At 66.3% G+C, this 13,014-nt stretch overlaps 4 protein-coding genes across 4 annotated transcripts; 2 read left to right on the top strand and 2 right to left on the bottom strand.

Annotated features, from left to right (window-relative positions):
* Positions 1–2,596: 2,596 nt before the first annotated feature.
* On the top strand, positions 2,597–6,021 carry AMSG_09976 (uncharacterized protein; the record flags this gene model as incomplete). Its single annotated transcript, XM_013898551.1, has 1 exon — positions 2,597–6,021. A coding segment is annotated over one exon (3,341 nt), but the record flags the coding sequence as incomplete, so codon positions are not given.
* A 20-nt stretch (positions 6,022–6,041) lies between these two features.
* AMSG_09975 (uncharacterized protein) lies at positions 6,042–7,751 on the top strand (the record flags this gene model as incomplete). The annotated part of the gene is made up of 2 exons (XM_013898550.1): positions 6,042–6,584; positions 6,633–7,751. The coding sequence occupies exons 1-2, from the start codon at positions 6,252–6,254 to the stop codon at positions 7,749–7,751; spliced, it is 1,452 nt and encodes a 483-aa protein (XP_013754004.1). The 5' UTR covers positions 6,042–6,251.
* A 35-nt stretch (positions 7,752–7,786) lies between these two features.
* Positions 7,787–10,568, bottom strand: AMSG_09974 (oxysterol-binding protein). Its single transcript, XM_013898549.1, has 2 exons — positions 10,193–10,568; positions 7,787–9,731 (listed from the first exon to the last, which is right to left on the bottom strand). The coding sequence occupies exons 1-2, from the start codon at positions 10,563–10,565 to the stop codon at positions 7,813–7,815; spliced, it is 2,292 nt and encodes a 763-aa protein (XP_013754003.1). The 5' UTR covers positions 10,566–10,568; the 3' UTR covers positions 7,787–7,812.
* A 135-nt stretch (positions 10,569–10,703) lies between these two features.
* Positions 10,704–12,512, bottom strand: AMSG_09973 (tubulin tyrosine ligase; the record flags this gene model as incomplete). The annotated part of the gene is made up of 2 exons (XM_013898548.1): positions 10,704–12,253; positions 12,284–12,512. The coding sequence occupies 2 exons, from the start codon at positions 12,510–12,512 to the stop codon at positions 10,926–10,928; spliced, it is 1,557 nt and encodes a 518-aa protein (XP_013754002.1). The 3' UTR covers positions 10,704–10,925.
* Between the last annotated feature and the right edge of the window lie 502 nt (positions 12,513–13,014).

The raw sequence follows: 13,014 nt of genomic DNA, 5'->3' as shown, positions 1-13,014 counted from the left end.
GTCTCGTCCGATGATTCCAAAGGACAACTCGCCCTTCCCTTTCCCTCCCTGAGCACCCCCTCGCCATGCCCTTCAACTTTGGCGGTGGTGGTGGTAACAACCGTTTCGGGTTCGGTGGTAACAATGCCGGTGGTGGTGGTGGTGGTGGTAACCGCTTTGGCTTTGGTGGTGGTGGTGGTGGTGGCGGTGGTGGTGGTACCCAGTTTGGCTTTGGTGGACGCTCCGGTGCTGGCGCGGGAGCTGGTGGCGGGAACAATCGGTTTGGCTTTGGTGGTGGTGGCGGTGCTGCTGGTGGTAATCGGTTCGGTGGTGGTGGTGGTGGTGGTGGTAGTCGTTTCGGTGGTGGTGGTGGTGGTGGCTTTGGCCGCGGTGGGAATGCTCTCGTCGGCACGGGTCAGCTGCCATTCAAGCAGACGCTCATCAGAGACTCGGACGGCAAGTCGCAGTACCTGCAGAACATCTCGGCTATGGCAGAGTACCAGACAAAGTCGGCGCTGGAGCTGCGGTGGGAAGACTACTCGGGCCAGCCCACCGCGGGTGGTGCGGCTGCTGGCGGCGGCGGCGGCGGCGGCTTCAAGTTTGGCGGTGGCGGCAACAACGCCGGTGGCAGCGGCTTCAATCGCTTCGGCGGCGGCGGCAACAGCAATGCCAACGGCGGCGGTGGCTTCAACCGTTTCAGCGGCGGTAACAACAATGCTGGTGGCGGCGGCTTCAACCGCTTTGGTGGCGGCGGCAACAACAACGGCGGCGGCGGCGGCTTCGAGTTTGGCGGCGGCGGCAACAACAACAACAACAACAACGGCGGCGGCGGCGGCTTCAACCGGTTCGGCGGCGGCGGTAACAACAACGGACGGCGGCGGCTTCAAGTTTGGTGGCGGCGGCAACAACAACAACGGCGGCGGCTTCAACAAGTTTGGCAACAACAACAACAACAACAACGGCGGCGGCGGCTTCAACAAGTTTGGCAACAACAACAACAACAACAACGGCGGTGGCGGCTTCAACAAGTTTGGCAACAACAACAACGGCGGCGGCGGCGGCTTCAAGTTTGGCAACAACAACAACAACAACAACGGAGGCGGCGGTGGCTTCAAATTTGGCAACAACAACAACAACAACGGCGGCGGCGGTGGCGGCTTTAAGTTTGGCAACAACAACAACAACAACAACGGCGGAGGCGGCGGCGGCTTCAACTTTGGTGGCGGCAACAACAACGGCGGCGGACTCTCGTCCGACCAGATGCAGCAGGTTGTCGAGGCCGCAGTCCTGGCAGCCATGCAGGTCAACGCCGGCAACCAGATGGCGACGAACCCGCCGGCCAAGGTCGGGTTCAACATTGCTGAGGCTGCACCGGTGGAGATCCCCAGGGAGGACATCGCGCTTAACAAGCATCCGTTTGGGCTCAACCCGCTGTTTGTCCCGTCGTCGACCGACCCCAAGAAGCTGGGCAACCTCGGGACGCCCGCCAAGCTCGAGACCAAGAGTGTGACGAGCTCGGTCTCGACGCCCAAGACCAAGATCGCGCCGCCCAAGTACGCGTCGGCGCCGCGACCGGCGTCACGTATCCGCCCGCGGCTGTACGGCCACGCTTCGCTCCTCGCCTCGTCGCCGCGCGACGACATGCTCCGCTCCTCGCGGCGGCCGTTCCATGACTCGCGCCCGTCGTCGGTCAAGCAGCTCTCGCTCTCACGGGCCGGCTCGGCCCCGCCGCCGCGCAGCGCTGCCGGCGCGATGGGAAGCTCCCCGGCAAACGCGTCGTTCAGCCACCCCTGGGCTCGCCGCTACCGCGACGACCCTGGTCGCAGCTCGAGCATTCACCGCTCATCGGCCTCGCCCAAGGCCCTGCACCGGCACTCGCCACTCCGTCAGTTCCCGTCGGACGCATCCACCCCACACGCCGGGCTTCCCAATCCGCCCCGACGCTCGGCCAAGGAGATCAAGCTCTCGCGCTCGCCGCCGGCCCGCTCGCCGCCGGCCCACTCGCCGCAACTCGATGCTGTGGCGGGCACTCGCACACAGTCCAACTACGTCCTCGACGTCCGCCCGTTTAAGCTCACCAAGGAGGGCTACTACACTCGGCCGACCATGGAAGAGTGCGCCACGTTCTCGGAAGACCAGCTGCGGGCTGTCAACGACTTTGTTGTCGGCTGCAAGGGCATCGGCTGGGTCAAGTTCCTCGGCCCGACCGACATCCGCGGCCTCGACCTCGATGCCATCGTCATCTTCGAGAACCAGGCTGTTACCGTTTACCCAGACGCCGCCGCCAAGCCCTCGGTCGGTTATGAGCTCAACAAGCCGGCTCACATCGGTCTGCATACCTGGCCCATCGACAAGAAGACTGGCCAGCCACTCGAGCCGCAGAAGCGGACGGCAAAGGTCATCGAGCGCCACAACACCAAGCTCCGCCTCACCTGCGACGACATGGGTGCCATCTTTATCAACTACGAGGGCGGCCTCTGGGAGTTCCAGGTCATCCACTTTACCAAGTACGGTCTCGCCGACTCGGACGAGTCTGACTCGGATGACGACTCGTCGTACTACGACGACTCGTCCGCAGCCGGCGACGACGATGCCAACGGCTCCGGCTCCGGCTCGGGCTCGGGCTCGGGCTCGGGCTCGGACTCGGGCTCCGCCGCTATGTCCGCGCACAAGTACCCGGCCACCCCGGCCCAGACCCGCAAGCCTGCAGTCTCTGCGGTCTCGACCGGCAAGCGCTTTGGCCTGTCACCGATGTCAGACTCGGCGTCGTCGCTCTCGGACGATGGCTCGGGTGCGGTTGGCATGGACGTCGTCGAGCAGGTGGTCCGGCTGGCGGCGAGCCCGGGCCCCGAGCCCGCGTCGGGCATGGAGCCGCTGCCGGCGGCGCTCAAGCACTCACCGACCAAGACTCACCTGATGCAGGCGACTTTTTTTGGCGGTGACGACTCGGAGGACGCGACGGGGCCTGCGCCCGGCTCCGCGCCCGGGCCGGCACCGATCTTTCCGTGGGCGCGGCCTGCCGGCGGTGTGAGCACCCCGAGCCGAGGCTCCCCAGCGCCGGCGACGACGCCGGCGCCTGACGCTTCGCGAGTGCTCGGCGGGCGGGTCGCTGTCTCGTCGCCGTCGTGGACCCAGTACGGCTCGCCGCTCAAGCCGGCCGGGAACGGAGCTGCGGCGTCGCGGCGTACCGCCGCCGCGGTCCGCGTTGCTGAGCAGTCGGCGCAGACTGCTGCCGAGGTCGCAGCCTCTGCCGCCTCTTTTGTCCCGCGCGACCACGTGGCGCCGCCGCGCGAGGCCTCGCTTGCGCACGGGCTCGAGGGCTCGACCTTCGACGCCGGCTTGGCCATGGCACGCTCGTTCCGAGTCTCGTGGGGCCCTGGCGGCTTGATTGCCTTTCCGGTGGTGGGTCGGGTGGCCCAGCGCGGGGCCGGGTCGGCGGCGTCGCGGCTGCTTGACGTCGGCGGCGCCAAGGCGGGCGTCTATGGCGGGCCGTCGTTTTTCAACGCCAAGGTCACGCGGGTGGTGGTCAATGGCGACACCGGAGTGGTGGCGTCTGGCTCGGCTGGCGACGCGCTCGGCCCGCGGACCCTCGACGAGATTGCCGGCTCGGACGCGCTGCGGCCGTACCTGGTCAGCTTCCTGGAGCAGTACGACAAAGCCGAGTACGCCGAGGCGTGGGTCGCCATGGGCGCGTACGCTGCTTCCGGCGACGAGGCTACACGGTCGTCGCTTGGCGTCGCACTCTACGCGCGGTACGTCGAGTGTGCCACCGCATCACTTCCCGACGTCGCGATCGCCATCGAGCGCCACGCGCGCGCCGAGGGCCTCACCTCTGAGGCGGTGATGCGGTCGGCGAACGTCTCGCTCTTTGCGGGCGTCCGCGGCATCGTGGGCGAGTTCCTCAGCTCGGCGTGGATTGGCGCCTTTCTGGACTCGGACGAAGGTGCGGCCATGTCTGCCGCCGCGGCCGTCTCGCGCGAGTACCTCCCGCTTCTCGAGGTCGCGCTGGCGACGTCGTGGGTCGGCGCCGATGACATGCCCAACGCCGCCCCAGAGGCCGGCATCGTCTCGGCTGGCGAGCTCGTCGACGCGCTGCCTGAGTACGTGACTGCGCTGGAGGCATCGGTTGCGGTGGCGGGGGCGGACCTCTCGCTCCTGCACATGCAGCAAGTCTACGAGCTCGTTGACGCGCTCTGGGGCCACGCGTCGAGCGTGATCGACGGCTACGGCGCTCCCGACGGGCCTGCTGCCGGACAGTCTGCGCTCTCACTGCCATCACCCGAGGCCAAGGCGCTCGAGGTGTACCACGACTCGGTGAAGCGGACAACGCAGCTTTCAGAGTGGCTGGCCCGCGCGGTGAGCGCGGCGGTCGAGGCACACGCGAACGCGGCGGGGAACGAGCTCGACGGTGCCGAGGTTCTCCTGGAGCAGCTCTTTGCCGCGCTCTCGGGCTGCCAGCTCTCGACTGCGGCGCAGCATGCGCTCGCGCTGCGCGACTTTCGGCTAGCGACGGTGCTGGCACAGACGCCCGGATCGCCGACCAACACGGCTGATGTGGCGGCACAGCTGGCGCTCTGGCGTGAGCTCGGCGCCGACAAGTACGTGGCGCCCAAGCTGTTCCGCATTTACGCGTTGCTGGCCGGCGACGCTGTGACTACTGCCGCCGGCCTCGACTGGAAGCGTGCGCTCGGGCTGCAGCTCTGGTTCGGCTCGGCACCGAACGCAACCATTGCATCTGTGCTCGACGCGTACACCCGCGAGTGGCGGAACCCGACGCTCGACCTCGTGGCGCCGCCGCTGGCGCACTATCTCGAGTCTGGAGCGGTGGCACCCGAGGCGAACTCTGCGGCCGAGGCGGCGGCGGCGGTCGCTGCGCTAGCCGATGAGCCGGCGCGGTTGGACACGGCGTACCACCTGCTCCATCTCTACTGCGGCGAAGGCGGCGATGCACTCGAAAAGGTGCTCCTCCCGACCACTGCGTCGCAGTGGGGCCTCGACGAGCGGATGCCGTGGACGCTGTACCGGATCCTTCGCGGGCTCGGGTACGCGGACCTGCGGCCGGCACAGGCGTACAAGCTCCACGGCTCGTTTGCGGCGCAGCTGGAGAACGTCGGGCTGTGGGAGTGGGGAGTCTTTGTTCTCCTTCACTTGCCCGAAGGCGAACGGCGGCGGGCGGCAGTCCTTGCGCTCCTCGAGCGGCACGTCCGGCCGGAGAGCCTCACGCCGGAGCGGCAGTCGTTCCTGGTGGAGACGCTCGGCCTCCCGCGGGCGTGGCTCCACCACGCCAGCGCCGTTGCAGCGCTGTACGATGGCGACTACGAGGCCGTGGCGCGGCACTGGTTGGAGGCCGGCGAGCCGTCGCGGGCGCACGAGGTCATTGTCAGCAAGCTCGCGCCGCAGGCGGTGCTCGACGAGGACTCGGGCGTTGTGCTCGAGCTCCTCGAGGCTGTCGAGGCCGAAGCTGACCGGGTCTCCGGCTGGGCTGCCCGCGGCTGGGTCTTCCTCACCTATCTTCGCGCTGTGCCCGAGGTCGAGTTTATCGTTGTCCAGCTGCCGGACGAGCTCTCTGCGCTCAAGGCGTCCAACGCCACCAGCGGCCAGCGGCAGCTCCACACCCAGCTGGTCGAGCTCGACGGGCAGCTCTCGCACCTGGCCATGGTGCTGAGCCAAAGCGAGTGGGCCGCCTTTGCCGCCACCGCTCTCGTCGTCCAGGTCTGTGGCACCGAGATGGCAACGCGGACCGCGCTCCTCTTGGCACGGATCAAGGCCACGCTGCAGGCTGTCAACGACTCGGTCGCGCTCTCGCAGCTGAGCGACTCGCTCTCGTCGGCCAACATGATGCACGGATCGGGCATGCTCCAGGTCGAGCTTGCCCTCTCGGCCCCGCTCCCGCCCAACTACCGCATTTCGGTTCTCAACAACATGGCCTACGAGTATGCCAAGATGATCGAGGTGTAGACCCGTCGATCCAACCCGTCGATCCAAACCCCTCGACCCAACCCCTCGATCCAAACCCACGAATACACACATAGATTCACACGGGTTCGAATGCGTATTCGAAGGTCTCCACCATCCTCGCTCGCATTGTAGCGGCGGGCAAGTGGCCAATGGCTGGTCGGCTCGTCGGCCTGCAAGCCGTTTTGGCGAGTTGAGGCCATCTCCCCATCACGGCTGGGCCCAACCGCACCACCTCTCGTTGCAGGCTAGCCTCGCCGCAGAGGAAGGCAGGAGATAGGGAGCAAGGTATAGGCATACACTTGACGAGTGGCAACATGCCGCGGCTGACACGGGAGGAGCGTATGCTCCAGATGTACATCCGTCAGATTGAGCGCATGGAGGGCGTCAAGTACGAGGAGGAGGACAAGGACAAAGACAAGGACGAGGCAGGGGCGGCCACCACCACGGCCACCACCACCACGGCCACCACCACCACCACCACCACCACCACAGCCACCGCAACAGAGGAGACGGCTCCCGCAGACGCAGACGACTCGGAGGGTCTGGGCGGGGAAGGCGAGGCTGGCGGTGGCAAGGCCGACGGCAAAGGCGAGCTGGTGGCCTCCGCCATGGAAGGCGACTCGGAGGGCGAGCAGGCCGACAAGCCGGTGGGGAAGCCGGCGGGGAAGCCGGCGGACAAGGTGGCGACGGGGAAGGCGACAAAGGCGACGGCGAGCGGAAAGGCGGTCAAAACCAAGGCCAAGCCAAAGCCCAAGGCCAAGCCCAAGGCCAAGCCCAAGCCAAAGCCCAAGGCCAAGCCAAAGCCCAAGGCTAGGGCCAAGCCCAAGGCTAAGGGTGGCAAGGGTAAGACGTCGGCAACAGCGACGTCTGCGTCCAGCACAATGGAGCCTTTGGCGGCACAGTCTCTGCCGGCATCAGGTCTCGCCAATGACGCCGCAGCTCCTGTTTCCGCTGCCCCGGCTGGTTCTGGTGCCGGCGCCGATGCGGTGACGGGTAGTCTTGCCGGTGGCGAGGCTGAGTCTGTGTCTGCAACGCCTGCGACGGCGCCCGAAGCCACAGCAACCAAGGGCAAGGGCAAGGGCAAAGGCAAGGGCAAGGGCAAGGGCAAGGGCAAGGGCAAGGGCAAGGGCAAGGCGGCTGGCGGGACGAGCAAGGGCAAGGGCAAGTCGGCAGCAGCAAAAAAAGCGGCGGCGGCCCGCGAGCAGGCTCTGGTTGGGCTCTCCGCAGCCGAAGCCGAGGCTCGGAAGCGGGCGTTTGAGACAGACTTTACGCCGGACGACGGAAACGGGCGTGTAGCGCGAAAGCGCAAGGCGCCGACGGGCCAAGGAGGTCGAGCCGGAGCAAGCAAGCGATCGCGCGCGCTGAGCGGCGGAGCGCGCGGCTCGGGTAGCAAGTCGAGCGGCGAGGCCGTCGAGTATGAGTATGAGGAGTACGAGGAGCTGATCGACAATCCAAATGGGGTGCGGCTCTCTGCGCCACCGTCGCCGGTGACGCGGGCGGCAGGACGCGGGCGGGCACACGCGCTGGCGTCACTGGCGGTTGTTGCGCTCCCGACGGGCGAGGCGGCTACGCCGGCGTCCCCAGGCGCGGTTGTCTCGCCGAACGCCGCCGCCATGCCGTTTGCTTTTATCAAGCGGCACCGGATCCTGACGGCGCAGACGGCAGCAGGCCAAGGCGGCTCGGCGGTGCCACCGTTCACGCCGCCGCGGGCTGCAGCAGGCTCGCGGCTGGTGCCCAAGAAGCACCGGGTGCTGCGACAGGCCTCGCAGCTGCGCGGAGCCAACGCACCGGCAACGCCAGTGGTGGGCAGATGAGAGAGGAGCAAAGACACGCAAGTGTGAGAGAAGTAGGGGGAGGAACCTCGTTTTATGCAAGCTACGAGCTGTCGCCGCCGAGGAACGAGGGCAGCGACGGGACAAACGACGAGGCCGACGGGAACTCGTGCCACGAGATGTAGAGGAGCCAAAAGACGAGGAAGAGCTTGAAGAGGAAGGTGAGCGAGAACCAGCCATCGGGCTCGGTGTCGGACTTGAGCGAGGAGATGGCCGACTTGATCGAGTTGAGCTCGCGGCGGGCCTTGCGGTCGGCCTTGTCACGGGCCTTGAGGTCTGCGCGGATGTCGGCGACGTCGCCGAGGAGGGTGGCCACCTGGGCGGCGATGGCCTCGTGGGCCTTGCGGGTGTCGCGGACGCGGGCTGTGAGCGTGCCATACTCGGAGGCGCGCAGCGGGTAGAGCTCACCGTCGTCGTCCGAGGCCGTGTACGACTCGTCGGTGTAGTCGTAGGTGTAGTCGGACGAGCCGGCACCGCGGTCGAGGTCCGACGACCAGCCCGAGTCCGAGCCGCGGTCCGAGCCCGAGCGGGCGCCCGAGCCAGTGAGGCGGTCGAGCTCGTTCTTGGTCACTGAGCGAATGATGCCGTTCTCCTCGACCTCCATGACCTCGTTGTCCCAGTCGAACGGGGCGGTGTTGAGGTGCTTGTAGGTAAAGTCGGGGAGGGTGACGTCCGGGTCGTTCTGCACAAAGTTGATGAGCTGCCACTCCTCGCCGGCAGCGTCGCGGGCGATCTTGTCCTCGCGCTGCTTCTGCTCAAGCACGTACTTTTCCTCGGTGGCGGCGACCTGGTCCTGCTCGATGATGGCCTGGGTGACCTTTGCCCAGAGCTTGACCGACTCGGTCGGCAGCTGCTCGTCGTAGGCCGGGCGCTTGTAGGGAACGAGAGCTGCGCGCTTGCCCTCGGTATCCCACATCTCATAGGTGCCACCGGTGCGGACGTCGGTGTAGTCGATGCGCTCGTTCCACTTGCCCGAGATGGTGTAGCAAACCTCCTCGCCACCCGAGGGCATGCGCTTGTAAATGCGGCCGGTGATGGCGTTGTACGTGCCGCCAACCATGGGCTTGGCCTTGAACTTGAGCTCGGTGACGTAGCCGGTCTTCTCGCATGCGATGGTGACCTTGTCGGTGATCTCCGACTTGAGGGTGGTGAACCAGCCCGAGGCCTTGGCCTTGGGGTAGTTGAGCACGTACTGCTCGTCACGGTTGGTGAGAGTGATCACACCGCGGCCGTACATGATGGCAAGGACGTGGGTGATGTTGAACCGCGACTTGAAGCGGATGGCGGTGTTGACCACAAAGCCGGCCTTGCGGTTGGCGACGTAAAAGGCCGAAATCGGCGGGTGGTGCGAGACCTGCTCGGCATAAAAGTGCGTCCGCGACGGGAACGGCAGCGCCTCGGTCGGCGCAAGGTCCCACGCGCAGCGGAACGTCTCGCCGAGAATCGGGTTGTACGGCTTCTTCACACCCTTGGGCCCGAGGTAGAAGCCCGAGAGGTACCACCGCGTCAGTTGGAGCATCCGCGCCTCAGGCGTGTCAAACGTCGTCACCGCCGCGAGCAGGTCATTGTGGGCGAAAAAGTCGGTCATCTTCTCCAGGAACGACCGCGGCTCCAGAATAAACGTCGGAAGGACTACCTTGGACAGGTCCATTCCGGGGCGGACCTGCTTCAGAAGCGTCTTGACCAGGCCCTTGTTCTCGCCCTGGATCTCGTCGCCGCCGAGGTCGATCGATTCAGAGTCCGCCTCCTCATCCTCGTACCGCGTCCCAATCACAGGCAACTCACCCGAGTCTGCCTTCTTCTCGCCGCGCCGCCGCCGGACCCGGACCTGCCGCCGCCGCCGGACCTTGCTGCCCGAGGGACCGGCTGAGGCCCCGGCCACTCCGCCGTCGTCCGAGTGCGAGTGCCCGTCCTCCGCCGCCCGCGACGCGAGCGTGTTGCCCGACACGATGATCTGCGACTCTGTTGTGTGTGGCAGTGGTGGTAGTAGTGTGAGTGATGCAGATGCGTGTGAGCTGGTTGCTGGCGACGGTGCTGGCGGTGGTGAAGGCGATGGCGATGGCGATGGCGATGGCAACGGTGATGTGGTTGATGACGTGGACAACAACCCGAGTTGATACACAGCCCCGACCATCCACCGGAGGTAACCCCCTCCCCCCCCCCCCCTCCTTCCCCCGCCACCGCCCCATCAGAGCAGCAGCCCATGTGGCCATGTGACAACAGCTTCCACTGGGAAGAAAATTTCCACCTGGCGACTTCCTGACCACCACCACCCAGCCCAGCACCGACAGGTGCAGGCATGGACTGAGGCAGTCACCATGACCCCCCAACCCCTCCTCCCTGGTGGTAATGGTGGTAATGGTGGCAAGGGGGGGGGGTGGGGGGGAGGGGAGGGACTCGACAGGGCAGCGACGGAGACGTACGGAAGGACTCGCCGTTGATGGCAGCCCGGATGGCGACAAGCCATGCGTCGAGCATGGCGAGAGTGGGGACACGGAAGATGGCATTGTCAACCTTGTACCCAGCAGCACCATGCATGATACTCTTGCCTGAACGTTCTTTGACTTTGAAGCAGAAGCCTCCCTTCTTGGTCTGCCTCTTGGTCACCGTGCACTTGCCGGCAAGCGCTATGGCTGCCTCGGCCTTGCCCCACTCGGCCTTGGTAGCGTCCTTGAAGATGGACAGCGTGCTGCCTACAAGCACAGCATACCGTGTCGTCCACTGCTTGAACATGCCCCGGAGCTTCACTGTGCCTTCCACTCGTGATTCGCCATGGCTCATCTTGCCTCGCTCCATCCCTTGGCGAAAGGTGTGCTGTCCTCTCGGCTTGTCGCTCTGGCTCCTGTTCTCGGCCTCACCGGTCAGTCGGTCGGTCACTGGCCTGGCTCGCTACGGACTATGGGGGAAGGGGGGGGGGGGGGGGGGGGGGGGCGATGGGGGCCATGATTGATTATTGTCGATCTCATGGCAATGGTGATGGGTCGGCATGTGCATGCGCGTATCCATGTGCATCCGCATGTGCATACTGCCGTAATGATCTGCAAGCGGCATGACGGGGCGACGGCACGAGCAGAGGCGATGGCTTGCCATGCTTGGTTGCGTCGTCCGCGCGTAGACTCACCCATGGTATTGGGACATATCCGGCAGACACACATCCTAGAACTTGCTCTCGGGCATCGGCACCACGTATGACGGCCCCAGCAGCTCTGGCAGCTGAGTCTCGCGATCGTTGCGCGCGCCAAGGAACGAGGTGAGGAGTGGCGGGTCAGGCCGTGCAGGAGGGCCGTTCCAGTACACGAGATCAAAGCCGCCGACTTGCAGTGGATACCGGGTCGGAAGCAGGCCATCGAGGTTGAGCAGGGCGAGCGTGTCCGAAATGAGCCCAAACTTGAGGTTGTAGTCTTCTTGGTTCTCGGCAGACATCGACGGCGAGGCATTGACTTCGAGGAGCCACGGCCGCAGCTCGTCGTCGAGCAGCACGTCGTAGCCGTAGAGCTCAAACGCGGCCTTGTCCGACGCAATGACCTCCTCGACTCCACGGAGCGAGGCCACAATCAGCTCTTGGATCCGCGCAAAAGCCGCGTCGATTGTCGACGCAGAGTGCCGCGTCAGGAGGTACCGCTTGAGGTTCGCCAGCCGCCACTTGGCGCCCGACTCGGCGGCGTAAGACGCGGACTTCTTCTGCACCGCCACGTTGGTCAGATGCATCAGCGAGTTGGACAACTCGCTGGCGTCTGCGCTGAACCGCACCGACGAGAACCGCGCAAAGCCGGATCGGTATACGTACACCACCAGCGGTGAGTACGAGAGAACTGCCACGTACAGCCGCAGGTCGAACTTCTTGCCGCCGATCAAGTATGGGTTGGTGACGTACTGCTGGACAACGTACGCGTCGCCTCCGGCCGACGCTGCAGCCGCAGCGGCCGGCGTCGCCACCCCCGACGACGACCCACCCCCACTGCTCGCCATCGCGCCCACCCCGGGTGCGTTCTTCCGCCACGACGATACCTGCGACAGCTTGTTAAACAGAAAGATGCCGCGGCCCTGCGAGCGCGCAATCGGCTTCATGATCCACGTCGCGCCACGGCTCCGTCGAAACTCCTCCAGAAACAGCGCGTAGTCTTGCGGGAGTGCATACGACGCCGGGAGGATGTCGTAGTACGCCGCGGCCACCGCGTTGCCGGCCTTCATCGCCATCCGCCGCTTCGCCTTGAGGTTCTTGGTCATCAGATCCTTCCGCGTCAGCTCGTAGTGATTGCGAAAGTGGTTGATCCGTGCGCCCGTCGCCAGCCGCCGCCCGCTCATTACGTCCCGCACCGTGTTGCAGTCGCCCCACAGCACATCCCACCCCTCGTCGCTCGAGCTCAGGGCCCCGCTCCCGCCCAGGGCCCCGGTCTCCCGCGGGAGCTCGACCCGGACCCATCCGTCCTGTGCCTCGAGCGCGTCGCGTACAATGTTGCTTGAAGTCGTCGCCCATCGCACCGCTCTGGCTCGTCTGCGCCGCCGCCCGCCACCTATCCCTGCGCCCGAGGAGGAGCCCGGCACCGACGCCGACGCCGATCCCGATGTTGCGGCTCGCAGGCTTGCCGGCGACGAGGTCCGCGACCGCATAGCAAGGCCACCGTCTCCGTTGCCCGCCACATCTCCGCCACCGACCCCGCTCCCCGCCACCATCGCCAGCGATGGCGTCGACGCCGACCGACCGCCATCCAGCCGAGTCATCAGCCGGGCCGACACCTTCATCTCGCCACCCGTGCCCGATCCAAGCCGCCCAGCCCGGGAGCCGCGTCCGCGTCCGCGTCCGCGTCCGCGCCCACGACCTCGCCCACGACCTCGCCCACGACCCCGCCCACGACCTCGCCCACGACCTCGCCCGCCTCCACCATGCCCACCATGCCCACCACGTCCACCACGTCCACCACGCCCGCCTAGCCCGTCCCCATCTCGTTCGCTTGCAGAAGGCGGCGGTGGCGTGCCTGGCACCCGTCGTGCGGCCCGGCGGCGAGACAGTCCAGCCGGGCGGTCTGCCATGTCGTGCTTGGAGGAGTGGGTGGGCGCTGGGGCTGCGCGCGGGGAGGACAGGGATGTGGGGGCAGGGGACGATGCGGAGGACAACAGGGGCAATCCGTAATCCGGCGATGGTCACCACGACGACCACGACGACCACGACCACCACCAATGCCCATCAATGCCCATCACACTCGCCGCCAATACCACCAAATCCACCCAATCCGCCCCCCCCCCC

This window comes from Thecamonas trahens, assembly GCF_000142905.1.
Source record: "Thecamonas trahens ATCC 50062 unplaced genomic scaffold supercont1.54, whole genome shotgun sequence".
NCBI lineage: Eukaryota > Apusomonadida > Apusomonadidae > Thecamonas > Thecamonas trahens.
Note: the sequence above shows the minus strand (reverse complement) of the source record. Positions and strands in the feature narration are given on the sequence as shown.